This window comes from Sebastes umbrosus, chromosome 19 (genome assembly GCF_015220745.1).
Source record: "Sebastes umbrosus isolate fSebUmb1 chromosome 19, fSebUmb1.pri, whole genome shotgun sequence".
NCBI classification, from domain to species: Eukaryota; Metazoa; Chordata; class Actinopteri; order Perciformes; family Sebastidae; genus Sebastes; species Sebastes umbrosus.
This window is the reverse complement of record NC_051287.1, coordinates 14,196,678-14,217,443: the sequence shown is the minus strand read 5'-3', so window position 1 is coordinate 14,217,443 and position 20,766 is coordinate 14,196,678. Positions and strand designations below refer to the sequence as shown.

The 20,766-nt window shown below is 43.6% G+C and overlaps 1 protein-coding gene across 8 annotated transcripts in view; it reads right to left on the bottom strand.

Moving 5' to 3' along the window:
* Positions 1–528: 528 nt before the first annotated feature.
* Positions 529–20,766, bottom strand: part of LOC119478848 (probable E3 ubiquitin-protein ligase HERC1) — a 50,989-nt gene continuing 30,751 nt past the window's right edge. For 2 of the 8 annotated variants that reach the window (XM_037753865.1, XM_037753862.1), the window contains 39 exons: positions 20,270–20,439; positions 19,557–19,640; positions 18,033–18,219; positions 17,801–17,928; positions 17,189–17,412; positions 16,672–16,931; positions 16,454–16,506; positions 16,142–16,339; positions 15,147–15,312; positions 14,803–15,052; positions 14,027–14,258; positions 13,662–13,939; positions 12,904–13,031; positions 12,347–12,474; positions 11,925–12,152; positions 10,826–10,953; positions 10,513–10,712; positions 10,255–10,369; positions 9,966–10,097; positions 9,045–9,143; positions 8,616–8,789; positions 8,247–8,531; positions 8,073–8,138; positions 7,354–7,479; positions 7,116–7,254; positions 6,699–6,880; positions 6,401–6,556; positions 6,176–6,298; positions 5,913–6,015; positions 5,331–5,500; positions 5,087–5,225; positions 4,819–4,988; positions 3,682–3,851; positions 3,287–3,452; positions 3,094–3,170; positions 2,729–2,981; positions 2,270–2,422; positions 1,170–1,475; positions 529–1,074 (listed from right to left, as the gene is read on the bottom strand). In XM_037753865.1, coding sequence (XP_037609793.1) covers positions 889–1,074; positions 1,170–1,475; positions 2,270–2,422; positions 2,729–2,981; positions 3,094–3,170; positions 3,287–3,452; positions 3,682–3,851; positions 4,819–4,988; positions 5,087–5,225; positions 5,331–5,500; positions 5,913–6,015; positions 6,176–6,298; positions 6,401–6,556; positions 6,699–6,880; positions 7,116–7,254; positions 7,354–7,479; positions 8,073–8,138; positions 8,247–8,531; positions 8,616–8,789; positions 9,045–9,143; positions 9,966–10,097; positions 10,255–10,369; positions 10,513–10,712; positions 10,826–10,953; positions 11,925–12,152; positions 12,347–12,474; positions 12,904–13,031; positions 13,662–13,939; positions 14,027–14,258; positions 14,803–15,052; positions 15,147–15,312; positions 16,142–16,339; positions 16,454–16,506; positions 16,672–16,931; positions 17,189–17,412; positions 17,801–17,928; positions 18,033–18,219; positions 19,557–19,640; positions 20,270–20,439 — 6,532 coding nt within the window. In that variant the 3' untranslated portion in view covers positions 529–888. The remainder of the gene's footprint in view (positions 1,075–1,169; positions 1,476–2,269; positions 2,423–2,728; positions 2,982–3,093; positions 3,171–3,286; positions 3,453–3,681; positions 3,852–4,818; positions 4,989–5,086; positions 5,226–5,330; positions 5,501–5,912; positions 6,016–6,175; positions 6,299–6,400; positions 6,557–6,698; positions 6,881–7,115; positions 7,255–7,353; positions 7,480–8,072; positions 8,139–8,246; positions 8,532–8,615; positions 8,790–9,044; positions 9,144–9,965; positions 10,098–10,254; positions 10,370–10,512; positions 10,713–10,825; positions 10,954–11,924; positions 12,153–12,346; positions 12,475–12,903; positions 13,032–13,661; positions 13,940–14,026; positions 14,259–14,802; positions 15,053–15,146; positions 15,313–16,141; positions 16,340–16,453; positions 16,507–16,671; positions 16,932–17,188; positions 17,413–17,800; positions 17,929–18,032; positions 18,220–19,556; positions 19,641–20,269; positions 20,440–20,766) is intronic. The other 6 variants (XM_037753867.1, XM_037753868.1, XM_037753863.1 and 3 more) reach the window with 5 other exon arrangements.

Below are 20,766 nucleotides of genomic sequence, written 5' to 3'. Positions count from 1 at the left end.
TCCTGTTCCTCTGTGTCCTCCAGTGATTTCAAAGACAGGAGGAAAACAACCAGTCAGAGCTGATCTGGAGTCTGCCTTCCAGCTGACGTCTATGAAAGCCGGCTGTCAATCACTCGCGAACTCCGACCAAACTAGGCAGCGCTGATCAAATATGAATCAATATTATGTTACTGTAATGCCTATTTCTCTCCTCAAATGTTTTCAGAAACATCTTGTAGTGTACTGTTTGGTTGTACCAAGCACCGCCCACCAGCCGGAGCACAGCCAATAGGAACTCTCGATTTTTTTAAAGCCTGAAAACAGAGCCATGAGGAGGTTCAGAAGTCTAGTTTTCTCTCAGAACACTTGAATTACAGTATGCTGAAAAGTTATTATGGCATTTTTGCCCAATGATGCCAAAAAATCTTTGCCTATTAAGCTTTAATTCATAATCTGAATGTCTGTACTTCTCGTGATGTATATATTTTCAGAAAACATAAAATTAAATTCTTATTGGATGCAGAGATTTAAAAAAACAATACACCAAACTCCTTATTTAAACACTCTTTTATTTTACAATAATACTGTCTGTGTGGGACAGGTCATTAAATTATTACATATTTTCAAACAAACAGGCACATTAACTCCTTTATTGTGGCTTTATTCACCTACATATTTTTTATAAATCTTATTCTGTATCCCTGTAGTTTTTATTCAGAGTAAGCACTGCAATAATTACAACACCTTGCACAGTTGGAAAACCAAAACTACACATATCTTGAAGTCAACCAACATATAAACAGTACACTACCTTACAGGTTTGGCGAATAAAAATCTGTGTTCAGTGCATAATGTGCATGGCATGGGAGAAGATACATTCATCACCAAGGTTGACCACAGCTGGCCGCTTCAGTCCTCGGTGTCGGAGCTGTCCGCTGGGTCGGTGTTGTGGGTCAGCATGTAGTTGTCCATGTCGATGGAGGGGCAGTTGTGGATGGAGTAACGCAGACGCTCGGCGAGGATGGCCTGGCTCGTGTACGGGGGCAGGCGAAACAGGAAGAAGCAGGTCTGTGCGGTAGGGAGGCCGTTGACGGGCTAAAGGAAATGATTAGAGGAAAAGGTTATTGTTTGTACTATTAATATGTTTGTCCTTGTGAACAGGCTTGTTATTTCGTTCGTGATGACCTTACCCTATCAACCTTGATGATTTGGAACTTCTGCGTGATATCAGCTGGGTTGGAAGGCAACCTGGACCGGCCAGAGACGAAACGTAGGAAAAGCACTCGCTCCTCATTGGTGAACTCCTCCAAGCTCTGCCAAAACCAGCCAATGAGCTGGTGGCTCTCGGTGATGTCACGGTAACGCACCAGCTTCTTCAGCATCTCTACAGAGACCTCTGGCAGGCCACAGACCAGCTGCTCCAGCTGCTGTGCCGTCAGCAGGGAGAGGAGGGGCACGGGGATGATGGTGGACATGCCCTCTCTGACTGCTGCCACCTGGACACAACAGAACAACGTCAGCTTTGATACTTCTGAGGACGAGATAAAGGGAACAACAACAGCGCAACACACAGGCTGTCTAGTGAGCACTAATGGAAACTGGTGGGCAGACTGTTTAAAATGGATGAGTTTCAGATACAGTAGAGAGTACAATAATATGTGGGTCTATGTGGGTTGGTGAATTTAGTTGAAAGACATTTGTAATTTTTTTTAAACCAGCCAATAGATGACAGCTGGCGTGCCCCCAGTATCAAGAAACAGACAGGAGCACCGATACCTGAGCAAAGCAATATAGTGCGGGTCGGCAGAAAACCGTATTTTCAGCCACCTAGTGATATCCCTTTAAGTGTATATTTAGAATATTTTACGATGGCGAACAGAACTGAAAGTGAAACGTAACGTTTCGTTATCCGAGCCTGCTCTGTTTGAAGAGGGTATAGATAAGTTTCACTTTCAGTTCAGTTCCCTGTTGGAAAAGAAAATGAAAGTGCTGTCTGACGGCAAGATAAAGTGGTGAAAATATTCTAAATACATACATTTTTTTTAGGTGAGCCTTTCTTTTAGGTGCCTGAAATAAGTTTTTCTGCATTCCCCCGTCCACAGCACTGTGTTGCTTTGCTCTGATACTCTTGTCTGTTTCACCAAGCTGGGACCGTCATCTACTCTAAGTAATATACCTACTATGGATAAGTACCTCATACAACCCCACTTCCAAACACCCGAACTATCCCTTTTAACAGGTCTACTAAATATACTCAAAATCATTCTCCAACAGTTCAACCCCTTCAAACCTGTGAATCCATTTCATGCAGCCTGTAGTCCAGAGCTCTCTCCACATATTCGGTCCGGTTGGCGAAGGTCAGGGAGATGTTTTGACCTCCGGGAACTACAGGTACCAGCCTTCCATCTGCACTGTGGGCCATAAACGAGTCCAGCGGGATCATCTTCAGAGGGAGACGTGACAGGAGTGAAAAAAAGGTTAGTATAGAAATAGGAAGTGAATTGTTGGGACCGTAGACTGTATATAAAGATGGACGACGCGTCTCCACTTCCTCCCACTGGTTTCTAAGGTCATTTGAAGCCAGAGCTTCGAGGTCACCCGCCCGAACCAATCGCGAGCCAAGCACGGCCGCAGTTTGTCATCGAGAGAGATTCACGACTGTCAATCATGACATCTCACCCCCTTTTTATAGCATCAAATAGGTAGTAGGTGAAATCTGCAATAAGTAACAATTTTCATAGTATCTCACCACATGGAAATTATCCTCTGTGATTCCACTGTTCTCCAGGTGAAGGATGCCTTGGAGGGTGCGGTAGGTGAGCAGGTCCACCTCCTCCAGGTCAGGCTCTCCCAATGGCATCGAGCACAGCTGTTTCCACACCCAAGGAGCCAGATGCAAGTCCAGAGGTTTCTTGGTGCGGATCGCCACAGCCATGAGGATGCCCAGGAAGCGAAATTGGACCATATGATCCTCTGAGAGTGCCGCTGGGTTCAACAGGAACCTGTGAGGGTGACACAGCCAACGCCAGAGGTTAAGATTGTTTTTGGAAATTTAATGTTTTATGCTTTAAAAAAAGGTAACTGTTTCTGTTGGTGGAATATAAAAATGTGCACCTGTCAGTGTTACTGCCCACATCTGCAAAGCTGTTGGGAGTATGAATCAGAAGATCCACCACACCAGACTGCAGCTCCTGGTGAAAAACACAGCATAATTTGTCAATTTGCAAACAGCAGAGAATATTCAACGCTGCTTTTGAAGCTGTCTCTGTTGCTCTTCGACCTTTTCTCTGCGTGGTTTCCATCCTACCTGGCACATCTCAGTGATGGTGTCATCGAACACTCCTCCGGCATCGTCGGCTCCCTCTCCGACGAGCTTGACCTTCCAGGCTCGCGATGGAAGCCGAAGCTCCAGGGGATTCAGGCCCACCACTTGCTTGGCGATCTGCACGAAGATGGGCTTGCTCGAACGCCCTCTGTGGGAGTGGAAAGGAGGGGACGTCAATCAAAGTTTTGATGAACAAATAAGTATCAGATATAAAACAAAACTGCAGAATAAAGAGCAGACAGAAGTCCTGAAATGCAAATAGCAGCAGGGTCAGTTGCAAACAAGCAGTTATTTTGGTCACCTCCTGTTTTTCCCACCAGCTGACCCTGTAGACATACAGATTCTGCCAACGGACTGAACACCATGGTCATACTTACCTCGTGGAAATGCGTCTCACAGTGATCTGTGGCCCGTACGTTTTGCCCTGGGTCATTGTCCGGCCAATGGAGCGCACTAGAGGCAGAGTGTTGACCTTGGGTGACAGGAGACCTCTGAGTTCACCCCGGATGATGGCGGTCGTCCCTGAACTATAGCGTGACGTAAACACCTGGATAGAGTGCAGGACAGGGAATGAAATAGGAGGAAGTGAATGAGGAATTACAATGAAAAATGACTGAGAAGACTAACAAGCAGCAGGTGCAGGTGGTTATTAGCAGGGATTTAATTATTTTTTGTTCTTTTACAGTTTTTCCTCATTCGCTGTGGCTCAATTCTTGAATGAGAATTATTTTTTTCAAAACAATAAGCTCAGATCTCTGAACAATTAGTTTGTCGTTCACAAAATGATCCATTCAATTATCAAAATCTGTAAGACATGCATGTATATTCCATAAATATCTATGACGAGGAGGTACAATTTGTTGTTTTTGAACTGAACAACCGCAGGTTTTTTTTTATTGTTGCAGAGATGTTGTTGTTTTTTACAATTTCAAATTTTCTGTTCATTATATACAGTATGACTTTATATGAAAGATCAAAAGTGAATTTTCTGTTTACACTACATGTAACACATTGCTGCACAAATACATTTACTGTAAACATACAAATGTGCCTATCCTGTTTCTGTGTAACTATTACAGTATTGCAGAGTATTTGACCTCCTGTTGAAATGGGAATCTAAACAGCTCAGTGAGATACACAACAGCATTCAGCTAGACAGAACTGACATTCTTGTATCATACAGTAGGCAGTCAGTGTCGACAAAAAGTAGAATAAAACAGAGATTTGCATATAAGAAACATTTCCAGGGTTGATGGTGAAAAATCACCTAAACATTTTGTCCAGTGCGACTCACACAATGACAAAACTACTTTTTATTTTGATGGCATTGGCCAATTTACTGACACAATAACTAGGTTTTGAAACATGAATGAAGTGTTTTGGGTGAGTTACTCTTTTGCAAACATCCAATAGAGTTGTGATGTCCCATCAAACAGTTTAGAGAATGTTAAGACTGTTTCATCGAGAAAAACTGTAACATGTTAAAAAGGGCAGAGAATGGGATCAAGGATTACCGGGTTCTTGGCGTCCAGGTTGAGCAGCCTCCAGGACTTGTACATGAGATCAGAAAAGTGGTAGAGTACCCTGAGGCGCATGCTGAGGACATCAGGGCTGCAGTCTTTCAGAGTGTTGTACTGGGGAGGAACAGACTGAGGAAGGCCTAGCTGGATTCTTCCAGAGCCACCTGGAGATGAAGGTGACAAATGGAGTCCTGAGTGCATTCCCTTTCATGGATCATAGGTACAAAGAGTATTTGTGCGTACTGTAAGACTGAGCGTGTACCTGAGTTTTTCATGGAGGTAGATGGGGTGGTCCATGCTGAGCTGTGGCAGCGGCCAGCGGAGATCTGCCTGATGTTTTTCCCCTGGAGGGTTGTGATGAGCGTGGGCTCCTTCACCGGGTTGGCGTGTCCAAGGCCAAGCTGCAACACACACACACACACATATAAGACAACAACAGTGCTTCTGATGTGAAATGAAAGCAGACTGTCAAAGTGTATAGTTTTAGAATAGAGGGTGCTGAATACCTGTCCCTCGCTGTTGCAGCCCCAGGCATAGACGTCTCCAGTGGAGGACAGAGCGAGCACATGTTCACAGCCCACAGCGATGTCTTCGATGAACAGCCCCTCAAGAGACGGCACCACCTGGGGGCAGGACTTATTCTTCAGCATGGAGTCCGGCAGGCCGATCAGACGCTCTGAGAGATCAACAGAAGGAAGCCAAGTATTCAAGTAAGTGTGCGCAAAAAATAAACTAAGAAAATTGTACATTTTTCCTGCATGCAGCTTTCATTGTTCCTTGTTCAGGTGGTGAATTGATTTAGAAAGAATTTGAAGAGATCATTCACTTCCTGAGGTGACTAAATCATAGCATCAAAAACACAAAGACACTTTGGCAGAGAGCAACACAATAAGTACAAACTATTTTACACGTTTTAGCTGTAAATACAAATTAGATTAAATCTTCATGTGTTTGCGTTTTTTTAAAGGGTCAATTTAAGAATTTCCGATTGCAGCATAGTTATGACATATAAGTAAGAAACACTGTGTGTGTATCGAAACCTTAATGAAGACACAGTACAACAACAATGTTTTCACAATAAAACGTACCTTGTCCAAATGTGTAAACATGTCCATCACAGGCCAACGCCACAGAGAACTGAGTTCCACAGCTGACCTTTTTAATTCCCTTGTTGCAAAGCTGATCCACTTTCTGAAAATAAGAACAGCCAAAAACAATATTTCATCTATATTATATAAAAGTACTATAGGAATAATAAGCATGACTTTGGTATTCCCCTTAACCAGGTACATAAGATAAATGTGAACCTGTGTTTTGTCCTGAATCTGAGCCTTTGTCGCCGTTAACTTACCTGAGGGTAGTATTTCGCTGTAGAGGAACCTGTTCCCAATTTGCCATAATCACCATCTCCAAATGCCCACACAACCGTCCCATCAAGGGATAGCACTAGTGTGTGGTTGAGCCCACATGACACCTGAGGAAGGTAACCAAGTTGTTGTGTTACATTTGAATATTTTTATTTCACTGTGGAGACTGTATCACCACCTGAGTTCAATTAAAACGGTCCCTTTCTTACCTGTCCCACGTGATATCCCTCCAGGGCAGCCACCCTTTCAGGCAGCATCTTGTTGGACGTCGACCTTTGACCCAGACGACCAGATTCACCACTGCCGAAGGTGAACAGTTTCCCGTCTGCTGTTACCACAGCTGAGTGCCGGAAACCACAAGCAAGCTGGGACAAGAAAGAAAAGCCACATGAAAGTTTCAGAAAACGAAGGGTTGAAGTGATTTGTTTATGTCTAACACTTAAATTTGAGTTCTTTTGGAACTATTTTTTCCCATCCCATAGGACTTCAAAGCAGATTTATGTCTACCTGAACGACCTCTTCTCCTTGTAAGGCCTCTATCTGTTTGGGTCTCCTCTGCCTTTCACTGTTGCCGTGGCCCAGTTTTCCGAAATCTCCATCTCCCCAACTGAACACCTCCCCCGTCTCAGTCAGGGCCATGGAGTGTCCATCGGATCCACAGGACGTCACCAGCTGAGTCACCACATACCCTGCCCACAGATCAGACAGTCAGTCAAGCTCAACTTAGAAAACTGAGAGTAAGAAGTAAACTAATTAAATAGAAGCTACCACATTAAATTACAATTCTGCAAAAAAACATGATTACTTTTCCCCTTTCTGTTGTGGATAAAAAACATTGTTTGAGGCAAGAATGAAAATTCATCACAACATCTAAAAGCAGAACAGCTCTGACTTGAGTTCTTAAGTCCTGGATGAATGCTGTACCTTGAAAGGCAGAGATGACAGTGGGGATATAGAGATCATCAGAGTTCCCCTGGCCCAGTCGACCATATTGTCCTTCTCCTACAGCCAGTACTGTCCCGTTGGACTGGACCAGGAAGGAACAGTTCTGTCCACACACAACCTGAAAGACAATGAAAACACCCACAAAGGGAGAGAACAATTAGAAAAACAGTAGAAATCAAAGGGCAAAGTCTGTGTCCTGAGTGAAAAAAGGTGCTACCTGTTGTGTCTGTAACAGAGAGGGTGCGAGAGTAGGCATCATGAGGTTGGTTCCCATTCCTGCCAACTGTCCGTAACGTCCGTTCCCCCACAAGTACACCTCGCTCTTCCCCCCTAGTTGCCAGTCCTAAGAAACACAGCGGGTGAAAAAGAAATTATTACAGCAAAAACTAGAGACCTAGGGCATTCAGAGGATGGATAGCTTTCCTAGGTAGATTGACAATAAGGGTGTTTCAGCAAAAATGCAATTTCAGCAGAAATCTCAAAAGGTTTTGATCCCAAATCACAGCATGGCTTTTTCTATGGTGTTCCTCAAGGTCTTGGTGTATTAATGTTGTATTTTGGAGAGATTATTGCTAATTTTTATCAATTCTCGAGTGGTAAAAAATGGTTAAATTTAGCACCAAATCAAATGGTATCAACCCAAAAATTTCTGCAACAACTTATGAGACATAACAAAGCATGGGAATGACCATCATATACTATTATCATAATGTTCTAAGCCCTTATATACACTTTCAACATTTTAATTAATTAATCAATATTTTTTTTATTTCTAATTTATGACTAGAACAACTTGACACACAGTGCTGAGCTGCATCTCAAATTAATCTTCATGTTCCCAGCTTTCAGATGATGTACACTACTGCTGACCTGCTATCTCCCACTAAAGACAAAAACAGGTCTGTGTGTACTGTTTCAAGATGACTGAGCTGTTACCTCTGGTCTGGTGGTGGCCCATGACATCAGCTGTTCATCCATCCTGAAGCTCCACTTACTGTTGTCCTAAAAGACAGAGAAGTGTCTCACTGGATGCCTATATTGGGGAAATTTGTGTATATTGCAGTCGATTCCTGAACAATTTCCTACACAAAGGTGATTGTCACCACTCACTAGTGCCTTGGTGATTTCAGTGACATCCACCTCCTGAAACTCTGGAAGCTTGAAGGATTCTGGGAAGGCGGTACCGCTGGCGATGGCCTCAGCGCTGCGGACAGTAGTGGCGTAAGTGGCGAGCCAGCTCCACTCTGATGGGCAAGAGTGGGCATCAGGGCTGGTGTGGTGTGGAGGGCGAGGATAACGGCAGAGGTGTTTCTCTAAGGACAATCCAACAGTCAGTGAAGCCAGGCTCTGCAGGAAGGCACTGTGGACCAGCTGCTCACCGGCTGCCACATGTGTCTGCATTGAGAAACAAAAGCATGTCTCAGCTGAGGCACACAAAACAACACAAACAACAACTTAAAGCATAGTTTCAGTAATGACCCGCTCATAGCTGTACTGCTCCTGCAACAGCAAGGGCAGCCTCTCCAGGAAGACGGCCAAACAGGGCGCCCGATTTAGACCCAGGATGTTCTGGCTCCTGAGGACCATACGACAGGAAGCTAGCACGTGATTCTGACTCATCCAGTCAGGGGTGCAGCAGATCAACAAAACATCCTGGAAGAAAAGCAACGATGGAACAGAACTGTAAAGCAACACAGGCAAGAGAAAATGTTGCATCTGCAAAAATGTGATATTCTAACTTCCCTAAAGGAGTGGTTCAACATTTTGGGAAATATGCTTATTTGCTTTCTTGTCAAAGGTTAGATGAGAAGATTGATACCACTCATGTCTGTATGCTATATATGAAGTTAAAGCCATAAAAACTGGAAACAAGTCTTGGAAATTGAATGTATGAGTGATCCAAATTACCTTCGACCTCCCAAAGCAGGCGGCTACACCCAAGTTTGGTATCCAAGTAGTACTGACGACTGAACCCAAACCTGTAACAGTCTGCAAGACTGAACCATCCTGCAAGATGCACAGAGAAGCAGGAGGATTAAAACTCTGAAATGAGACCTTGACAGATTTATATTAGAATAATACACAATAATAGTTTATTTCTCCGCTAATATTGATTGTTAAAGGGGACCTATTGTGCTTCTTGTGCTTTTTCCATTTCCTTTAGTGTGTTATATAGCTTTTTGTGCATGTAAAAGGTCTGCAAAGTTACAACGCCCAAATCCACGCCTGAAACACCTTGCTTGAAGCCTTTTCTTCCATAACCTGGTGATGTCACCAAGTAACACATTTGCATAATACCTGCTAGGGGCTTTTTCTATTTTCTATGTGCCTCGTAATGTTACTACTGCACTGCTCATTTCGTCGTTACTCCAAAACCTCACCTCAGTGAGTCCACGACTTGCCACAAGTCGACTATGTGGAAGTGGAAGATAGCCCGCTACAATTATCGCTATAGCAACGGTACACATAAAAATGTCAGACGCTCTAACCATCCTGCTACGCTGATTTGGATAGGAATGTGCGCTCTACTCCTATATTCTATTTCTATGGGAGTTACTCTCCCCCAAAGAAACACTGCTCCTGAACTGCCTGAAACGCCTCGCTTGAAATCCCGCCTTTTCTTCCATAACGTGGTGATGTCACCAAGTAACACATTTGCATAATACCTGCCTAGGTATTGGTTCGGTTGACCAATCACAAGAGTGGGCCAGCTGACCAATCAGAGCAGACTGGGCTTTTCAAATACATACAATACAAATACAAGTATGCACCTGAAAATAAGCATAATAGGTCCTCTTTAAGTGAGCGGTCTTTGCTCTGTTTTCTGACCTGTAAGGACCAGATGTTAAGCAGTCCCCCTATCCCTCCAGAGACCAGAGCCATTCCACTGGAGCAAAATGAAAGGGACTTCACTGCTGTGATGTGGCCATGAAGTACAAACACACTCTTTGCAATCTCCTGCTGTAAAAAGAAACAAAACTGGATGATTACATGCACTAAAAAAAAATCAGAGGCCACTGTCACAAACACCATCAGTCAAAATCAAACTAAAGGAATATAAAATCCTGATAGAACCAGGGCTGCAAAAAGGAGCTACAAACAGCAGATTCAAACTGACCTTGACTTCAGTGCTTTTATCCTGGCCCTGGGAGCTGTTCAACATGTTGGGCAAAGATACAAAAGTGCCCCCCTGTGGCAGAGTCCAGACATGCACAGAGCCATTCTGACAACCTCTACAGAAACATGGAGAGAATTAAATGAGAAGATAATATAGATTTTTCCTAATTATTTTCATTTATTTGTACTGTAGCATTGTTACCATTTTTAAGAAAGAGGCAGAACATTCAACAAAGAAGAATAAGTTCTGTAAACTCACGCAGCCACCATGAGCCTGGGATCAGGTGCTCTGCCAGCGAGCGGGCACCATTCGGCGATGTTAGCGGTGCTGGTGTGAACAAGGGAGTGGAGGGTCATCCAGGTGCCCCCAGAGCGCCCCAGTATCTTCACGACTTCGGACCGCCCCAAACAGAGCAGCAAGTGTCCTGTCGGGTCCCATTTTAGAGAACTCACACTGTCCTGTAGAGTGAAGGGTGCATCTCGTGTCAGAATGTGCAAATCACTTATTGGTGTGAAGTACATACAATTAAGTATTTTTTTGTTGTGCTCTGGAGTGGATTTTTCAGACAAACCTGGAAGACAGACAGCACTGCAGGCTGCTCATTCTCATAGATCTCAGTTGTGGCCAAAAGTATCTTTCCATTGGGGTAGCCCACTGCAAAAGGCTTGTCCTCACTGTGCCAGGCGACACACTGGGGAGCTAGGAGAGATCAGAGGAGAAGATCAATTTGACATTTTGAAAACATACACTTGGTCGCTTTCTAGCCGAGAGTTAGATGAGAAGATCAATACCACTCTCATGTCTGTACGCAGGGCTGCCAACTCTCACACACTGACCGTGAGACTCACGCAAATGACACTTTTCACACGCCACACGTCCATTTTCTCACGCAGAGAAAAACAAATAACTGATAACATGTGATCAAGGGTATTTAAACCTGAATCAAGGTCAGCTGCTGCTGACTCGGTCCAAATGGCAAAACTGAAAAAGAACAACGGGCTGATTAACACTCACTGTATGATGGTGTTTTATTCAACCATCATTATCAATGATGCTTGATGATGTTTCAGATGTCCATCCCGTCAGTAGCTACTTTCTCTGCACAGAATGTTTGTCTTGATCTCTTTACCTCCACAAGTCGATGTTAATTGCTGTTCTGTGCGCACAAGAAGACACCGCGGGCTTGTGAAACCAGCGGTGCGGCCAGATCGCAGTCAAGTGCGCCTTGCCAAGTGCGTCGAGAGCGTGCCAAACAGTTGACCCCTGCGGTGGGTAATGTCACAGAAGGCCTACTCATAAAATGCAACGACTTCACAGACACTAAATCTGACTCCAAACTAAATTGAAAATTTAGCAGCCCTGTCTTTACGCTAGTACACTCTTAAGATACAGCAAGTAGGTAGTTATCTTAGCTTAGCATACTGAAAAGAGACAGACTGAAAGTAGAGGGAATCAGCTAGCCTCGCTCTATCCAAACGAACCTAAAAGAAAAAACTCCAGGAAGTCACACTGTGTCCAACCAAGAAATAGTTCCAGCATGTAGCTCCCTGCAAACCTGCAACTTGTTGGTTTTACATTTCTATTTGTGTACATATTATTAAACAAAATATCACATGTTAGTTAGTGAGAGGTGTTGGTAGGTTGACGTGTGTGTGTAACGGTCTCCTCACCCTCTTTCCTGTGGCAATGGGTGAGTTCGGTGCTCTTTACATGCAGCTCTATCTGCTGCATTGTGACCTGCAGCCAGCAGAGGGAACCGTCCAGCCGTCCCACCAGCAGGCTCTCAGCTGGTCTGTTCTTACAGGCCGCCGGCTGGTCCAGAACCCACAAGCTGAAGGTCTGAGCCCAGCAGAGCGCTGTGACCCGAGACAACTGAGCCTCCACATGACAATGAGATCCTGTGATGTAACAGAAACATTCAAATTGTTATTAGGAATATATTACAATGCTTAGTAAGTAGTTATGCCGCAACATTTCAAGTTATAATCGAAAGCAACTGAAAACAGTTTCATTACAAACCCAAGCAGGAAACCGCCTTGATACTAGTGATGGAATTAGAAATACACTGCACCAGTAAAGAGACAAAACTTACCCCTGATGTTCATGATGTTGATGAGTTTGTTCTCTGGGGCGGCCAAAAAGTTTCCCCCTGTACTCCAGTACACAGGAGACATGTGATGACATCTACCGGCCCTCTCGCTGCTCGATCTGTCCGTCTTACTGGAGAGACAGAGAGAGTCAGAGGAAGGAAAAGTTAGGAAAGCAATGTTTAAATCAAGCCTGATGTTGCCTTACACATTAAAGAATGATCCCAGTCACTTCCACACAGTGAGGCATACAGCTTACTAATTAAACACTGGTATCAGATCGGTACTCGGTATCGGCCGATACCCAAAGCCCAGGTATTGCTATCGGTATCAGGACTAAAATAGTCGGATCGGTGCATCCCTACTTACATTTCAAATCAGTTATTATAAGCTACAGCACAGCAGGCATGATAGCCAAAAGCAATATCAAGTTTAAGTACCCAACACACATAAAGGTCAGTCCGTAAAGTGACCTTACATTCACCTGTATAAATATGAATGGATATTCTTTTAAAATTAGCATGAAACTGGACAAAACACAAGTGAAACAAGCAGACAGAACCTGGTAATGCAGGAGAAGGTGGTCTGTAGCTCCACAGTGTTCTGGCTCATGCTCCACAATTGCACCACCTTGTCCTGAGAGCATGTAGCTAGCAAACTCTGGTCACTGTTCCAAGAACAGCTGGTCACCTGAACAGAACAGAAATAATGGAAAGCTTCAAATGCAAAGGATTTCATTTAAATCCCTTTTTTAATGGTACACCATTAAGCTCTACACCAATAAGCTCATTTCACTGGAACTTAACCCCCACAGGCTATCCCGACTGACTTTAATGTCTTTCAGAGGCTCTAGTAGGTTCAGTTTTAGGGCTAGAGTAAAGATACAGATATCATATGAAACTAGAAAACCTAAGGAATCCATTGGTATGATGTCTTGCTACCATGTCGGGAAGGAAGCTAAATAACGCTCTAAAGTTGGACTAAATTTTAGCGGTGAAAAACTGGCATGGCCATTTTCAAAGGGGTTGCTTACATATGATGCATAATAGAGCATGGGATTGGCCATCATATACTTTGATCATAATGTTCTAAACCCTTATACACTTTCACAATTTATTCTAAGCAATGAATTCATTAATCATGTTTATTTCTGATTTATGTCTAGAACAACTTGACACATAGTGCTGAGCAGCATCTCAGCAGGTTCCCAGCTTTTAGATGATGTACACCACTTCTATGTTACATCTACTGTTGACCTCCTATCTCCCCCTAAAGGGGGGAAAAAAAGTTATAATGCAGATGACATTGTGAGTCCCTCACCTTGTTGTAATGTCCTTCCAGCCTCTTGAGAGGACTTTTGCGCAAGTCGCCAGCCAGGTCGCTGTACGTTTGGGGCCGATTAGGAGTGTCTCTTCCTGTGGCGGCCAAAGCCTGCACCAGCTGCTGTGCGGCCCACTGGCGGTGTTTACTGGTCAGCCTGGCAGACAGGACGCATGCTGCCAACGCATTAGCCAGCTCCAGAGGGCCCACTCTGGCACTCAGGTGGGGTAAAGGGGAAGGAGGCAAGGACGAGGAAGACACCCCTTGGTTTCCTGTATCTAGGTCACATATGCAGAGGAGGGCTACTATGAAGAACACCATCACAAGATTTCAAACACTGTAATAAATAAACTACTTCCTCTCACCGTTGGCCTCGTGCTCTGCCTTGTCTGGGCCGTAGCAGTGAACTCCCTTCTCCGTGAGCAGGGACACCAGATTTTGTGTGACCAGGAACGTAGGGGGCGTCTGCTCGCTGTAGTGCTTCTGCTGCTGGGCTCCCTGGGTTGCAGCTGTTAGACTGGAGTTCAGACAACCTATCTGCTGCTGTGGGTCGCTGATGGCCCCAATGTTCACCCCTGTAGCTGCGGCCATCAGGTCCTACAGTACAGGCAGGAATAGTAAAAAGATATTTCAGAATTCCCATTCATTTGCTAACAGTTATTATTGTTCACAATTCAATAATCCTTGAAAGCCAGGATAATTACATGTTTAAATGGGTCATAATTTCATCCTTAAAGAAAAAAAAGGTACTAAGTATGTATGATTGTTAAAAACTACCAAAAAATATGTAATACAGACAAAGAATTGTATTAAAAGTTCCTAAAAATAACAGGAAAACTCATCTCTGATGCAATATTCACAGGAAATAATCTGCTCGTTTTACACAAACTTCCTGCAGTTATTGCGTTCACTACTTGGGTTGATTGTACAGTTTATCAGTTGTTCTGTACTGTTAATGTTATGCATTGAATATAATATGAAATAGCCATAAAATAATGCCACTTAATCTGGGGTCGTCAGTTTACTCAATGATAGAAAAGGAGTCCCGCAAGGAAAAAGTTTGGGAACCACTATTTTAGATCTCCCATCCATAGTGTTTATACTGTATTTATGATTAGTGGATTAACTGAAGACAGCTGACCTGAGTGCATATCTCCACTAGCTGCCTGTAAGCCGCAGGGCTGTGGGACACCACGCTGCCGATGGCTGAGGTAAGAAAGCTGAGGCAGGAGGAGTTGTTGCGCTCCGTCGCCGGCCCCTTCACACCTGCCTGTCTGTCCACACAGGTGTGAGCCCTGCCCCCTGCTGCTAGTGTCATTAAACGAACCAGGATACGGATATCTGCCAGACCCAAGGACTCCAGTCCGTTAGAGTGGCTGCACACTGATGCACTGGAGAGGAAGATAAAGGAAGACTCTTGAAACCACATTGAATTGTTGGAAACAATATATCTCATAGAGGCTATTATATTCTGGTCAAACGTACCTGGAGGCGGTCTGAGACAGAGCTCTCATCACCATGCTGTAAGCCAGCAGAATCTGGGCTGTGGAGGTGACTCTTCTTAAAGCTTTTAGTCGATCATGAGAGTCCCTCAGTGATACCGCCTGCTGCCCGAGGCTCAGAGAGGTCTTCTGCTCAACAAGGGCAGTCCCTGGTGAGCAAAAACACATATCAAAAGGCAAAGTAAATCATTGGACAAATCCCGGATACATCTGGCTAAACTCTCATTTTTACACACCATCTTGTGTGGGCATGCAAAAAAAACAACACTGGGACAACTGGGAGTACTTTGCTATGTGCATCAGATGCCCGGGCAGCTCTGATAAATAAGTGATGAGTCACTATGCAGCAGCAAGTTTGACTGAGGTTGGATTCTCCTGCTGCCAACAAGCACAGAGGGGTTGTGGGTGGGTGTTACAACAAGTGGGCTAAATCTTTGAGCAGAGAGAAAGTTACAGAAACGTGAACAAGAGGACAGTTTGCTACGGAGTAACTGCTCCATATATGGCCAGCTATTTCAGATTCAGAGGCGTGTGGATAACAGAATTTTAATTGTGGTTGGTTTAGTGTCAGACTGTCCTTGACTCAGGGTAGACCTGCAGAAAAAGTGACTGAAAATCATGCAGAGGCAATGCCGACTGATGTAAAGATGTGGGTTTTGTGTTGCAGAAAGCTATTTTTCCCCACATTGCTCATTCCAATCTTTATATTTTCTCCCGTCCACGTCAATATAACGTTGATTTTCACCATGAACGTGGATTTAACATGTTTTCTCATATCTAAGAAATGTCATTACAGTCTATTTCAGTAACAGAATACTGATTCATATTTGATCAGCGCTGTCTAGTTTGACCGTTTGATCGGAGTTAAAACAAACACTTTTCTGAATTAAATATTTTGAGACACTTTTGAACTCAAAGTGACTAAGATGCATCAAGCAAATGACAGGACTTTGGTCTTTCTATAAAAAAACATAATACCTTTAGGAGCTGCTGCTCTTGCAGGGTCAGCTGAGCTGTAAACCAGGGCTCCAAGGGGATCTGGCTCAGAGAAGGCAATGGGGTCTGGCACCAGCTTCTTTTCAGTCAGACCCAGAGGTCTCAGCAGAAGCCCAAAGTCCTCCAGTCCTGTTAGCTTGTCTGTGTCACACTCATCTTGGTGGCTCATTTCCCAATCATCTGAGCAAACACAAGCACCATTCGTAAATAAAATTATTTGAATAAAAATAATTTTAAAAGGGTCAAATTGTTCTGTACAACTTCTCATTTCAGAGTGAAAGTGACCTTTCCTACCATCAGAAGTGCTGTCCAACTGGCCAATCAAATCAGATGTCAGGCCTTTGATCCTGAAGCAAAAGGAAGACAATGATGATAAATAACAGGCTACATAACCAGTTTAGTTCAATCTGAATAAAAGCATGAGAACATGAAACAGTCTAAAGGCATCATTAATGGTTGCTATGTGTATTGTGTTGCATGCATCTCTCATTTCCCTGTATTATGTACTATACCTTTCATATTTAGAAGTTGGGTCGCTGAGGTTTGCAGCCAGATACTTTTCCCTGCAGGAGCTGCAGAGGAGGTAGAAGGGGAAGTTGGAGCCACACTCCCCTTTGAACCAGACGTCCACGTAGGCCCCGGTGCTGTCGTAACCCTTACGCGCAGCACTCTGACCGCAACCTGGGTGACGCCGCTTTATGTGATTGTTAAACTGCAGGGTAAGGGTGTTGCACAGCTCACACTTCACCATCTGACTGTGTTCCTCTCCGGCCTAAAAGAAAAGGGTGATACGATGGATCGTGATATTTCTAGTAATAAGGACAATGAGAGAATACTGTAGAACAGCCTGACAATTATGCACTGTATTTATGTTTCAAACAGATTATGAAACAAAAAGAAATCACCATGTGAACAATGTTTGTCGTTTTGATTTTGGAATTATGACTTGCATATTCAAAGTAATCACAAATTGTATATTTTTGTTTTGTTTATGTTGTGCAGCCTTGGTGATGACAGTGTGTGTGTCACCTCTACTATCTGGAGCGTGTCTCTCTCCAAGCTGAAGAACGAAGGGGTGAGCAGGTCCTCATACGTTTCTTCATGGTATGGGTCATCCATGTAGCCCAACTCGGACTCCTCAGAAGAGTAGGGATGAAACTCCACCTGCTCCGGCCAATCGCTGACCGACGTGTGCTGTTGGTACAGCTGCGGGAGGGGGTTGGGTGATGGCAAGTCTGAAAAGATGGTGTTTGCTTCAAATTGAAGTGAACAGTAAAAATGCATAGTAAGACTGTTATTGTGAGTCACAGCACAGGTTGATCACAATATTTTAATCAGGTAATGGAAGCTCGAAACCAGCATGTAGACATTTGTAAAGGGGAGACTCCTGGGTACCCATAGAACTCATTTTCATTCACATGTCCTGAGGTCAGAAGTCAAGGGACCCCTTTGAAAATGGCCATGACAGTTTTTCCTCACCAAAATTTAACAACTTAATAAATACTAAAAAATCTTCTTCACTGTTTTAGCGTACTAAATAGCATGTTAGTATGGAATTTCGGATGCAACCAATGTCTGCTTTTAAAACACATGAGCTTTGATGTGCACATTTAATTTCTGTTACAAAGCTGTGACTCTGACCTGCCCTTCGAAAAGAGGTCCTCTGACTCGGGCCAGAGCGTCGTCGCCGTGCTGGAGGAGGTCTGTTCCTAGTGAGGTGGACATCCAAGAAGTTCTCCCTCTCTATCCAGTCCAGCCCAGGCAATAGACTATAAACAAAACAACACACAGTCCATCATTCTACTGGTTATTAATAATACCATAATGCTCGTACCAAGTTAAAAAATGTCAACATGTTCCTCAAATCCCTGACCTTTCATTGGGTTGACTGGTGGGGCGCTCGGGACATTGTACCGTCTCTGGCCCATCTGGCGACGGGGTGTCAGGAGCACCCTCCGGTCTAGCTGACTCAGCTGCCTGCTGCTCCTCCGTCAGGGGGTGCTCTAGCATCCAGCTGGCCAACACCTCGATGGTTTGAGAGTCCAAGTCACCTGCTACATCTGGGAGGGACCACAGGGAAGTTGAACTGTCAGAGTTCAAAAAGAAAAGATGGATCACAGAGTGTTGCATTTCTAATTCGTGTTGGACATCACCACCAGATGATCACGCGTCTGTGTGCTGTTTGAGGTCAGACCAGCACATCTGCTCTGACTATACAGAGTGTGTCACAAGAGTTAAGGTGTGAAATGATAAGTGAGGGGAGGTCTAAAGTTTGTGATTAAAGCAGGCCCAATCCCAATGTCCCCCCTAACACCTTAAACCCTGAACCCCCAGGGACTTGACTGACGTCACCTGGCAAATGGTTGAATGTGAGAGGCTGCAAGGGCTTGAAATGGTATAAATATGAATGGGACAGCACTGTGCGGCGACATATCACGTTATTGTTTTTATTTTACTTCCTATTTGACCGTCTTCAAGCTCTTGCCTTATGAGAATAGAGGTAACTGTCAAAAAAAAACATTGAATTGTTTTTGTCTAACTTAAATCCTTAATGTTTCTGTGCAAATTTCAATATGCCTGGCTGAACACCCGTGTGCTGTCCTCTTTGTTTTTGTTTTTTTATGCATCCTGGCTTCCCCTGGTAACCGTGGTAACCCTGTTTTAACGTCACAACGCTATGAATTGTGGGTAATTCTCTCAGGCAAAGTCTACAGATATGCAGACTTACGGAAAGTGTTTATAAAGGGCTAAAAATGTCTGTGAGAGAGCCCTCAAGGACTTGATGATCTGACAGTGGAACAGCCCTAAACCCTCGCAGACTTTGTGGGAACGCGAAAGTCTGTGAGTGTGGACATTGGGATTGGGCCAATAACACATATACTGATAGGTGCCATGCGTGAGCAAAGAATCTGAATTTGTTCACCTTAACAATGTGGTGAAATTGTAGTCTTAGAAGCAGATACATTCTGTGAGTGACATTTTAGTGAAAATTGGTTTTGCATTTGTTCCTTTTTCCCATGAGAAGTGGGTAAAATCTAACAACTATTCAACAAATAACATTGCATTGGAGGTACAGACAGTTTTGTTTTTTTAACACCCTATTAATCATAATATATATACAGTATATATCAAATATATGATAATTGGAACTTTTTGCATTAAAACAACAAAATAACAACAAGAAAGACTCAATTTATTTCCACCATGAGTGACTGCATCATTTTGATCCCTAAACTAATACTTTAAGAGTCTTCTATCTAAGAAATATGATGCCGTTTTCCATTCAAAAACTATACTTCTTAAAAGGCTGCAGCACACAGTGAAGGACATTATGTTTCAAATAGAAAGCACATGAAGCAAAACATTGAGTGATATCAGACACTCCACAAAGCAGTACCTGCTGCCTCCATGGCCCAGTAGATATGTCTCATAGAGAATCCCATTTCTAGCAACCGACTGGTGACAAACATTTGTGTCCGTTCTGGTGGTTGAGGAGAAAAGGAAAAGTACACAAAAAACAGAAAACAAAAACAAAGCCCACGGCTCCATGAAATGTTCATTAATACGTGTAGACTGTAGTGAAATTTGTCAGAATAATAAATAATTTTTAACATTTTGCTCTATTTTCCCTTCTTTAGTAGTTTACACACTACAAAAAGCACAAAAAATAACACCAACATAACTGATGATGAACATAAATGGTGCCATTCAAGCATGTGAGGGCACAAACTGTGTCATGCGTGCATTTGATAGTTTAAATATCTTAGCAAAACACATGCTGTTTTGAGACAAATAGCTGAACATATAAGACCATGCAAGAGACAGACAGTTCCCACAGAGTAATCATAAATCTACTCCTTTTACAACAACTTCATTTTCACATTATATTAGTAGCGTGTTTGATTATGAAGCCAGCATGGGGAAAAGGTTTGTTTAGAAATGAACTGACCTGCAGGACTGCAACGCTTAGCAGAGCTACTCTTTTTTAACAGTGTGTCATTTGTCACTAATTTTAAATTAGGAGAGACATTTAAATTAGACGCTTTTCTTGTCTATGTATTGATGTCCCGACAGCTTTTCCCCCATTAAGGCCTCTGCGCTTGTTCTTACCCAGGCTGCTTCTGGCCTGCGTGCTGCAGGGACCTGGTTCCATGAAGCTAGTCTGCTGCTCTGTGAAGGCGTCACAAGAAGCAGAGCTGGCCAGGCTGAAGCAAGGGTGCAGCGCGGGGGGAGCGCTAACCAGGCCGGTAAGCGTGGGGAACCGAGTTAAGACCATGTGCCTGGAGGGAGTGAAGATACAGCATAGACAGTAATAACACAGTGCAAGTGGTGCTATATAATACTGCCAGTGTTCAGTCTTGTATAAACATTTGAAATGTAACATATCTGAAGGAATAAGGTGAGTTTTATTTAACCTGATTTAACACTCCAACTGGAGATGTCTAAAAAACACAATAAGCCAAGCATGTATCCTTATATGCAGGGTCTGAAATTAGCACTGGTGAAATCATCAATCGGTGCTCCTAGTTGTCTGATTCCTTGGCATCTCATGCCTCTGTGACTATCGATTCCTTTTATTGATGCTTTCCAACAGTCGCGCGTGCACA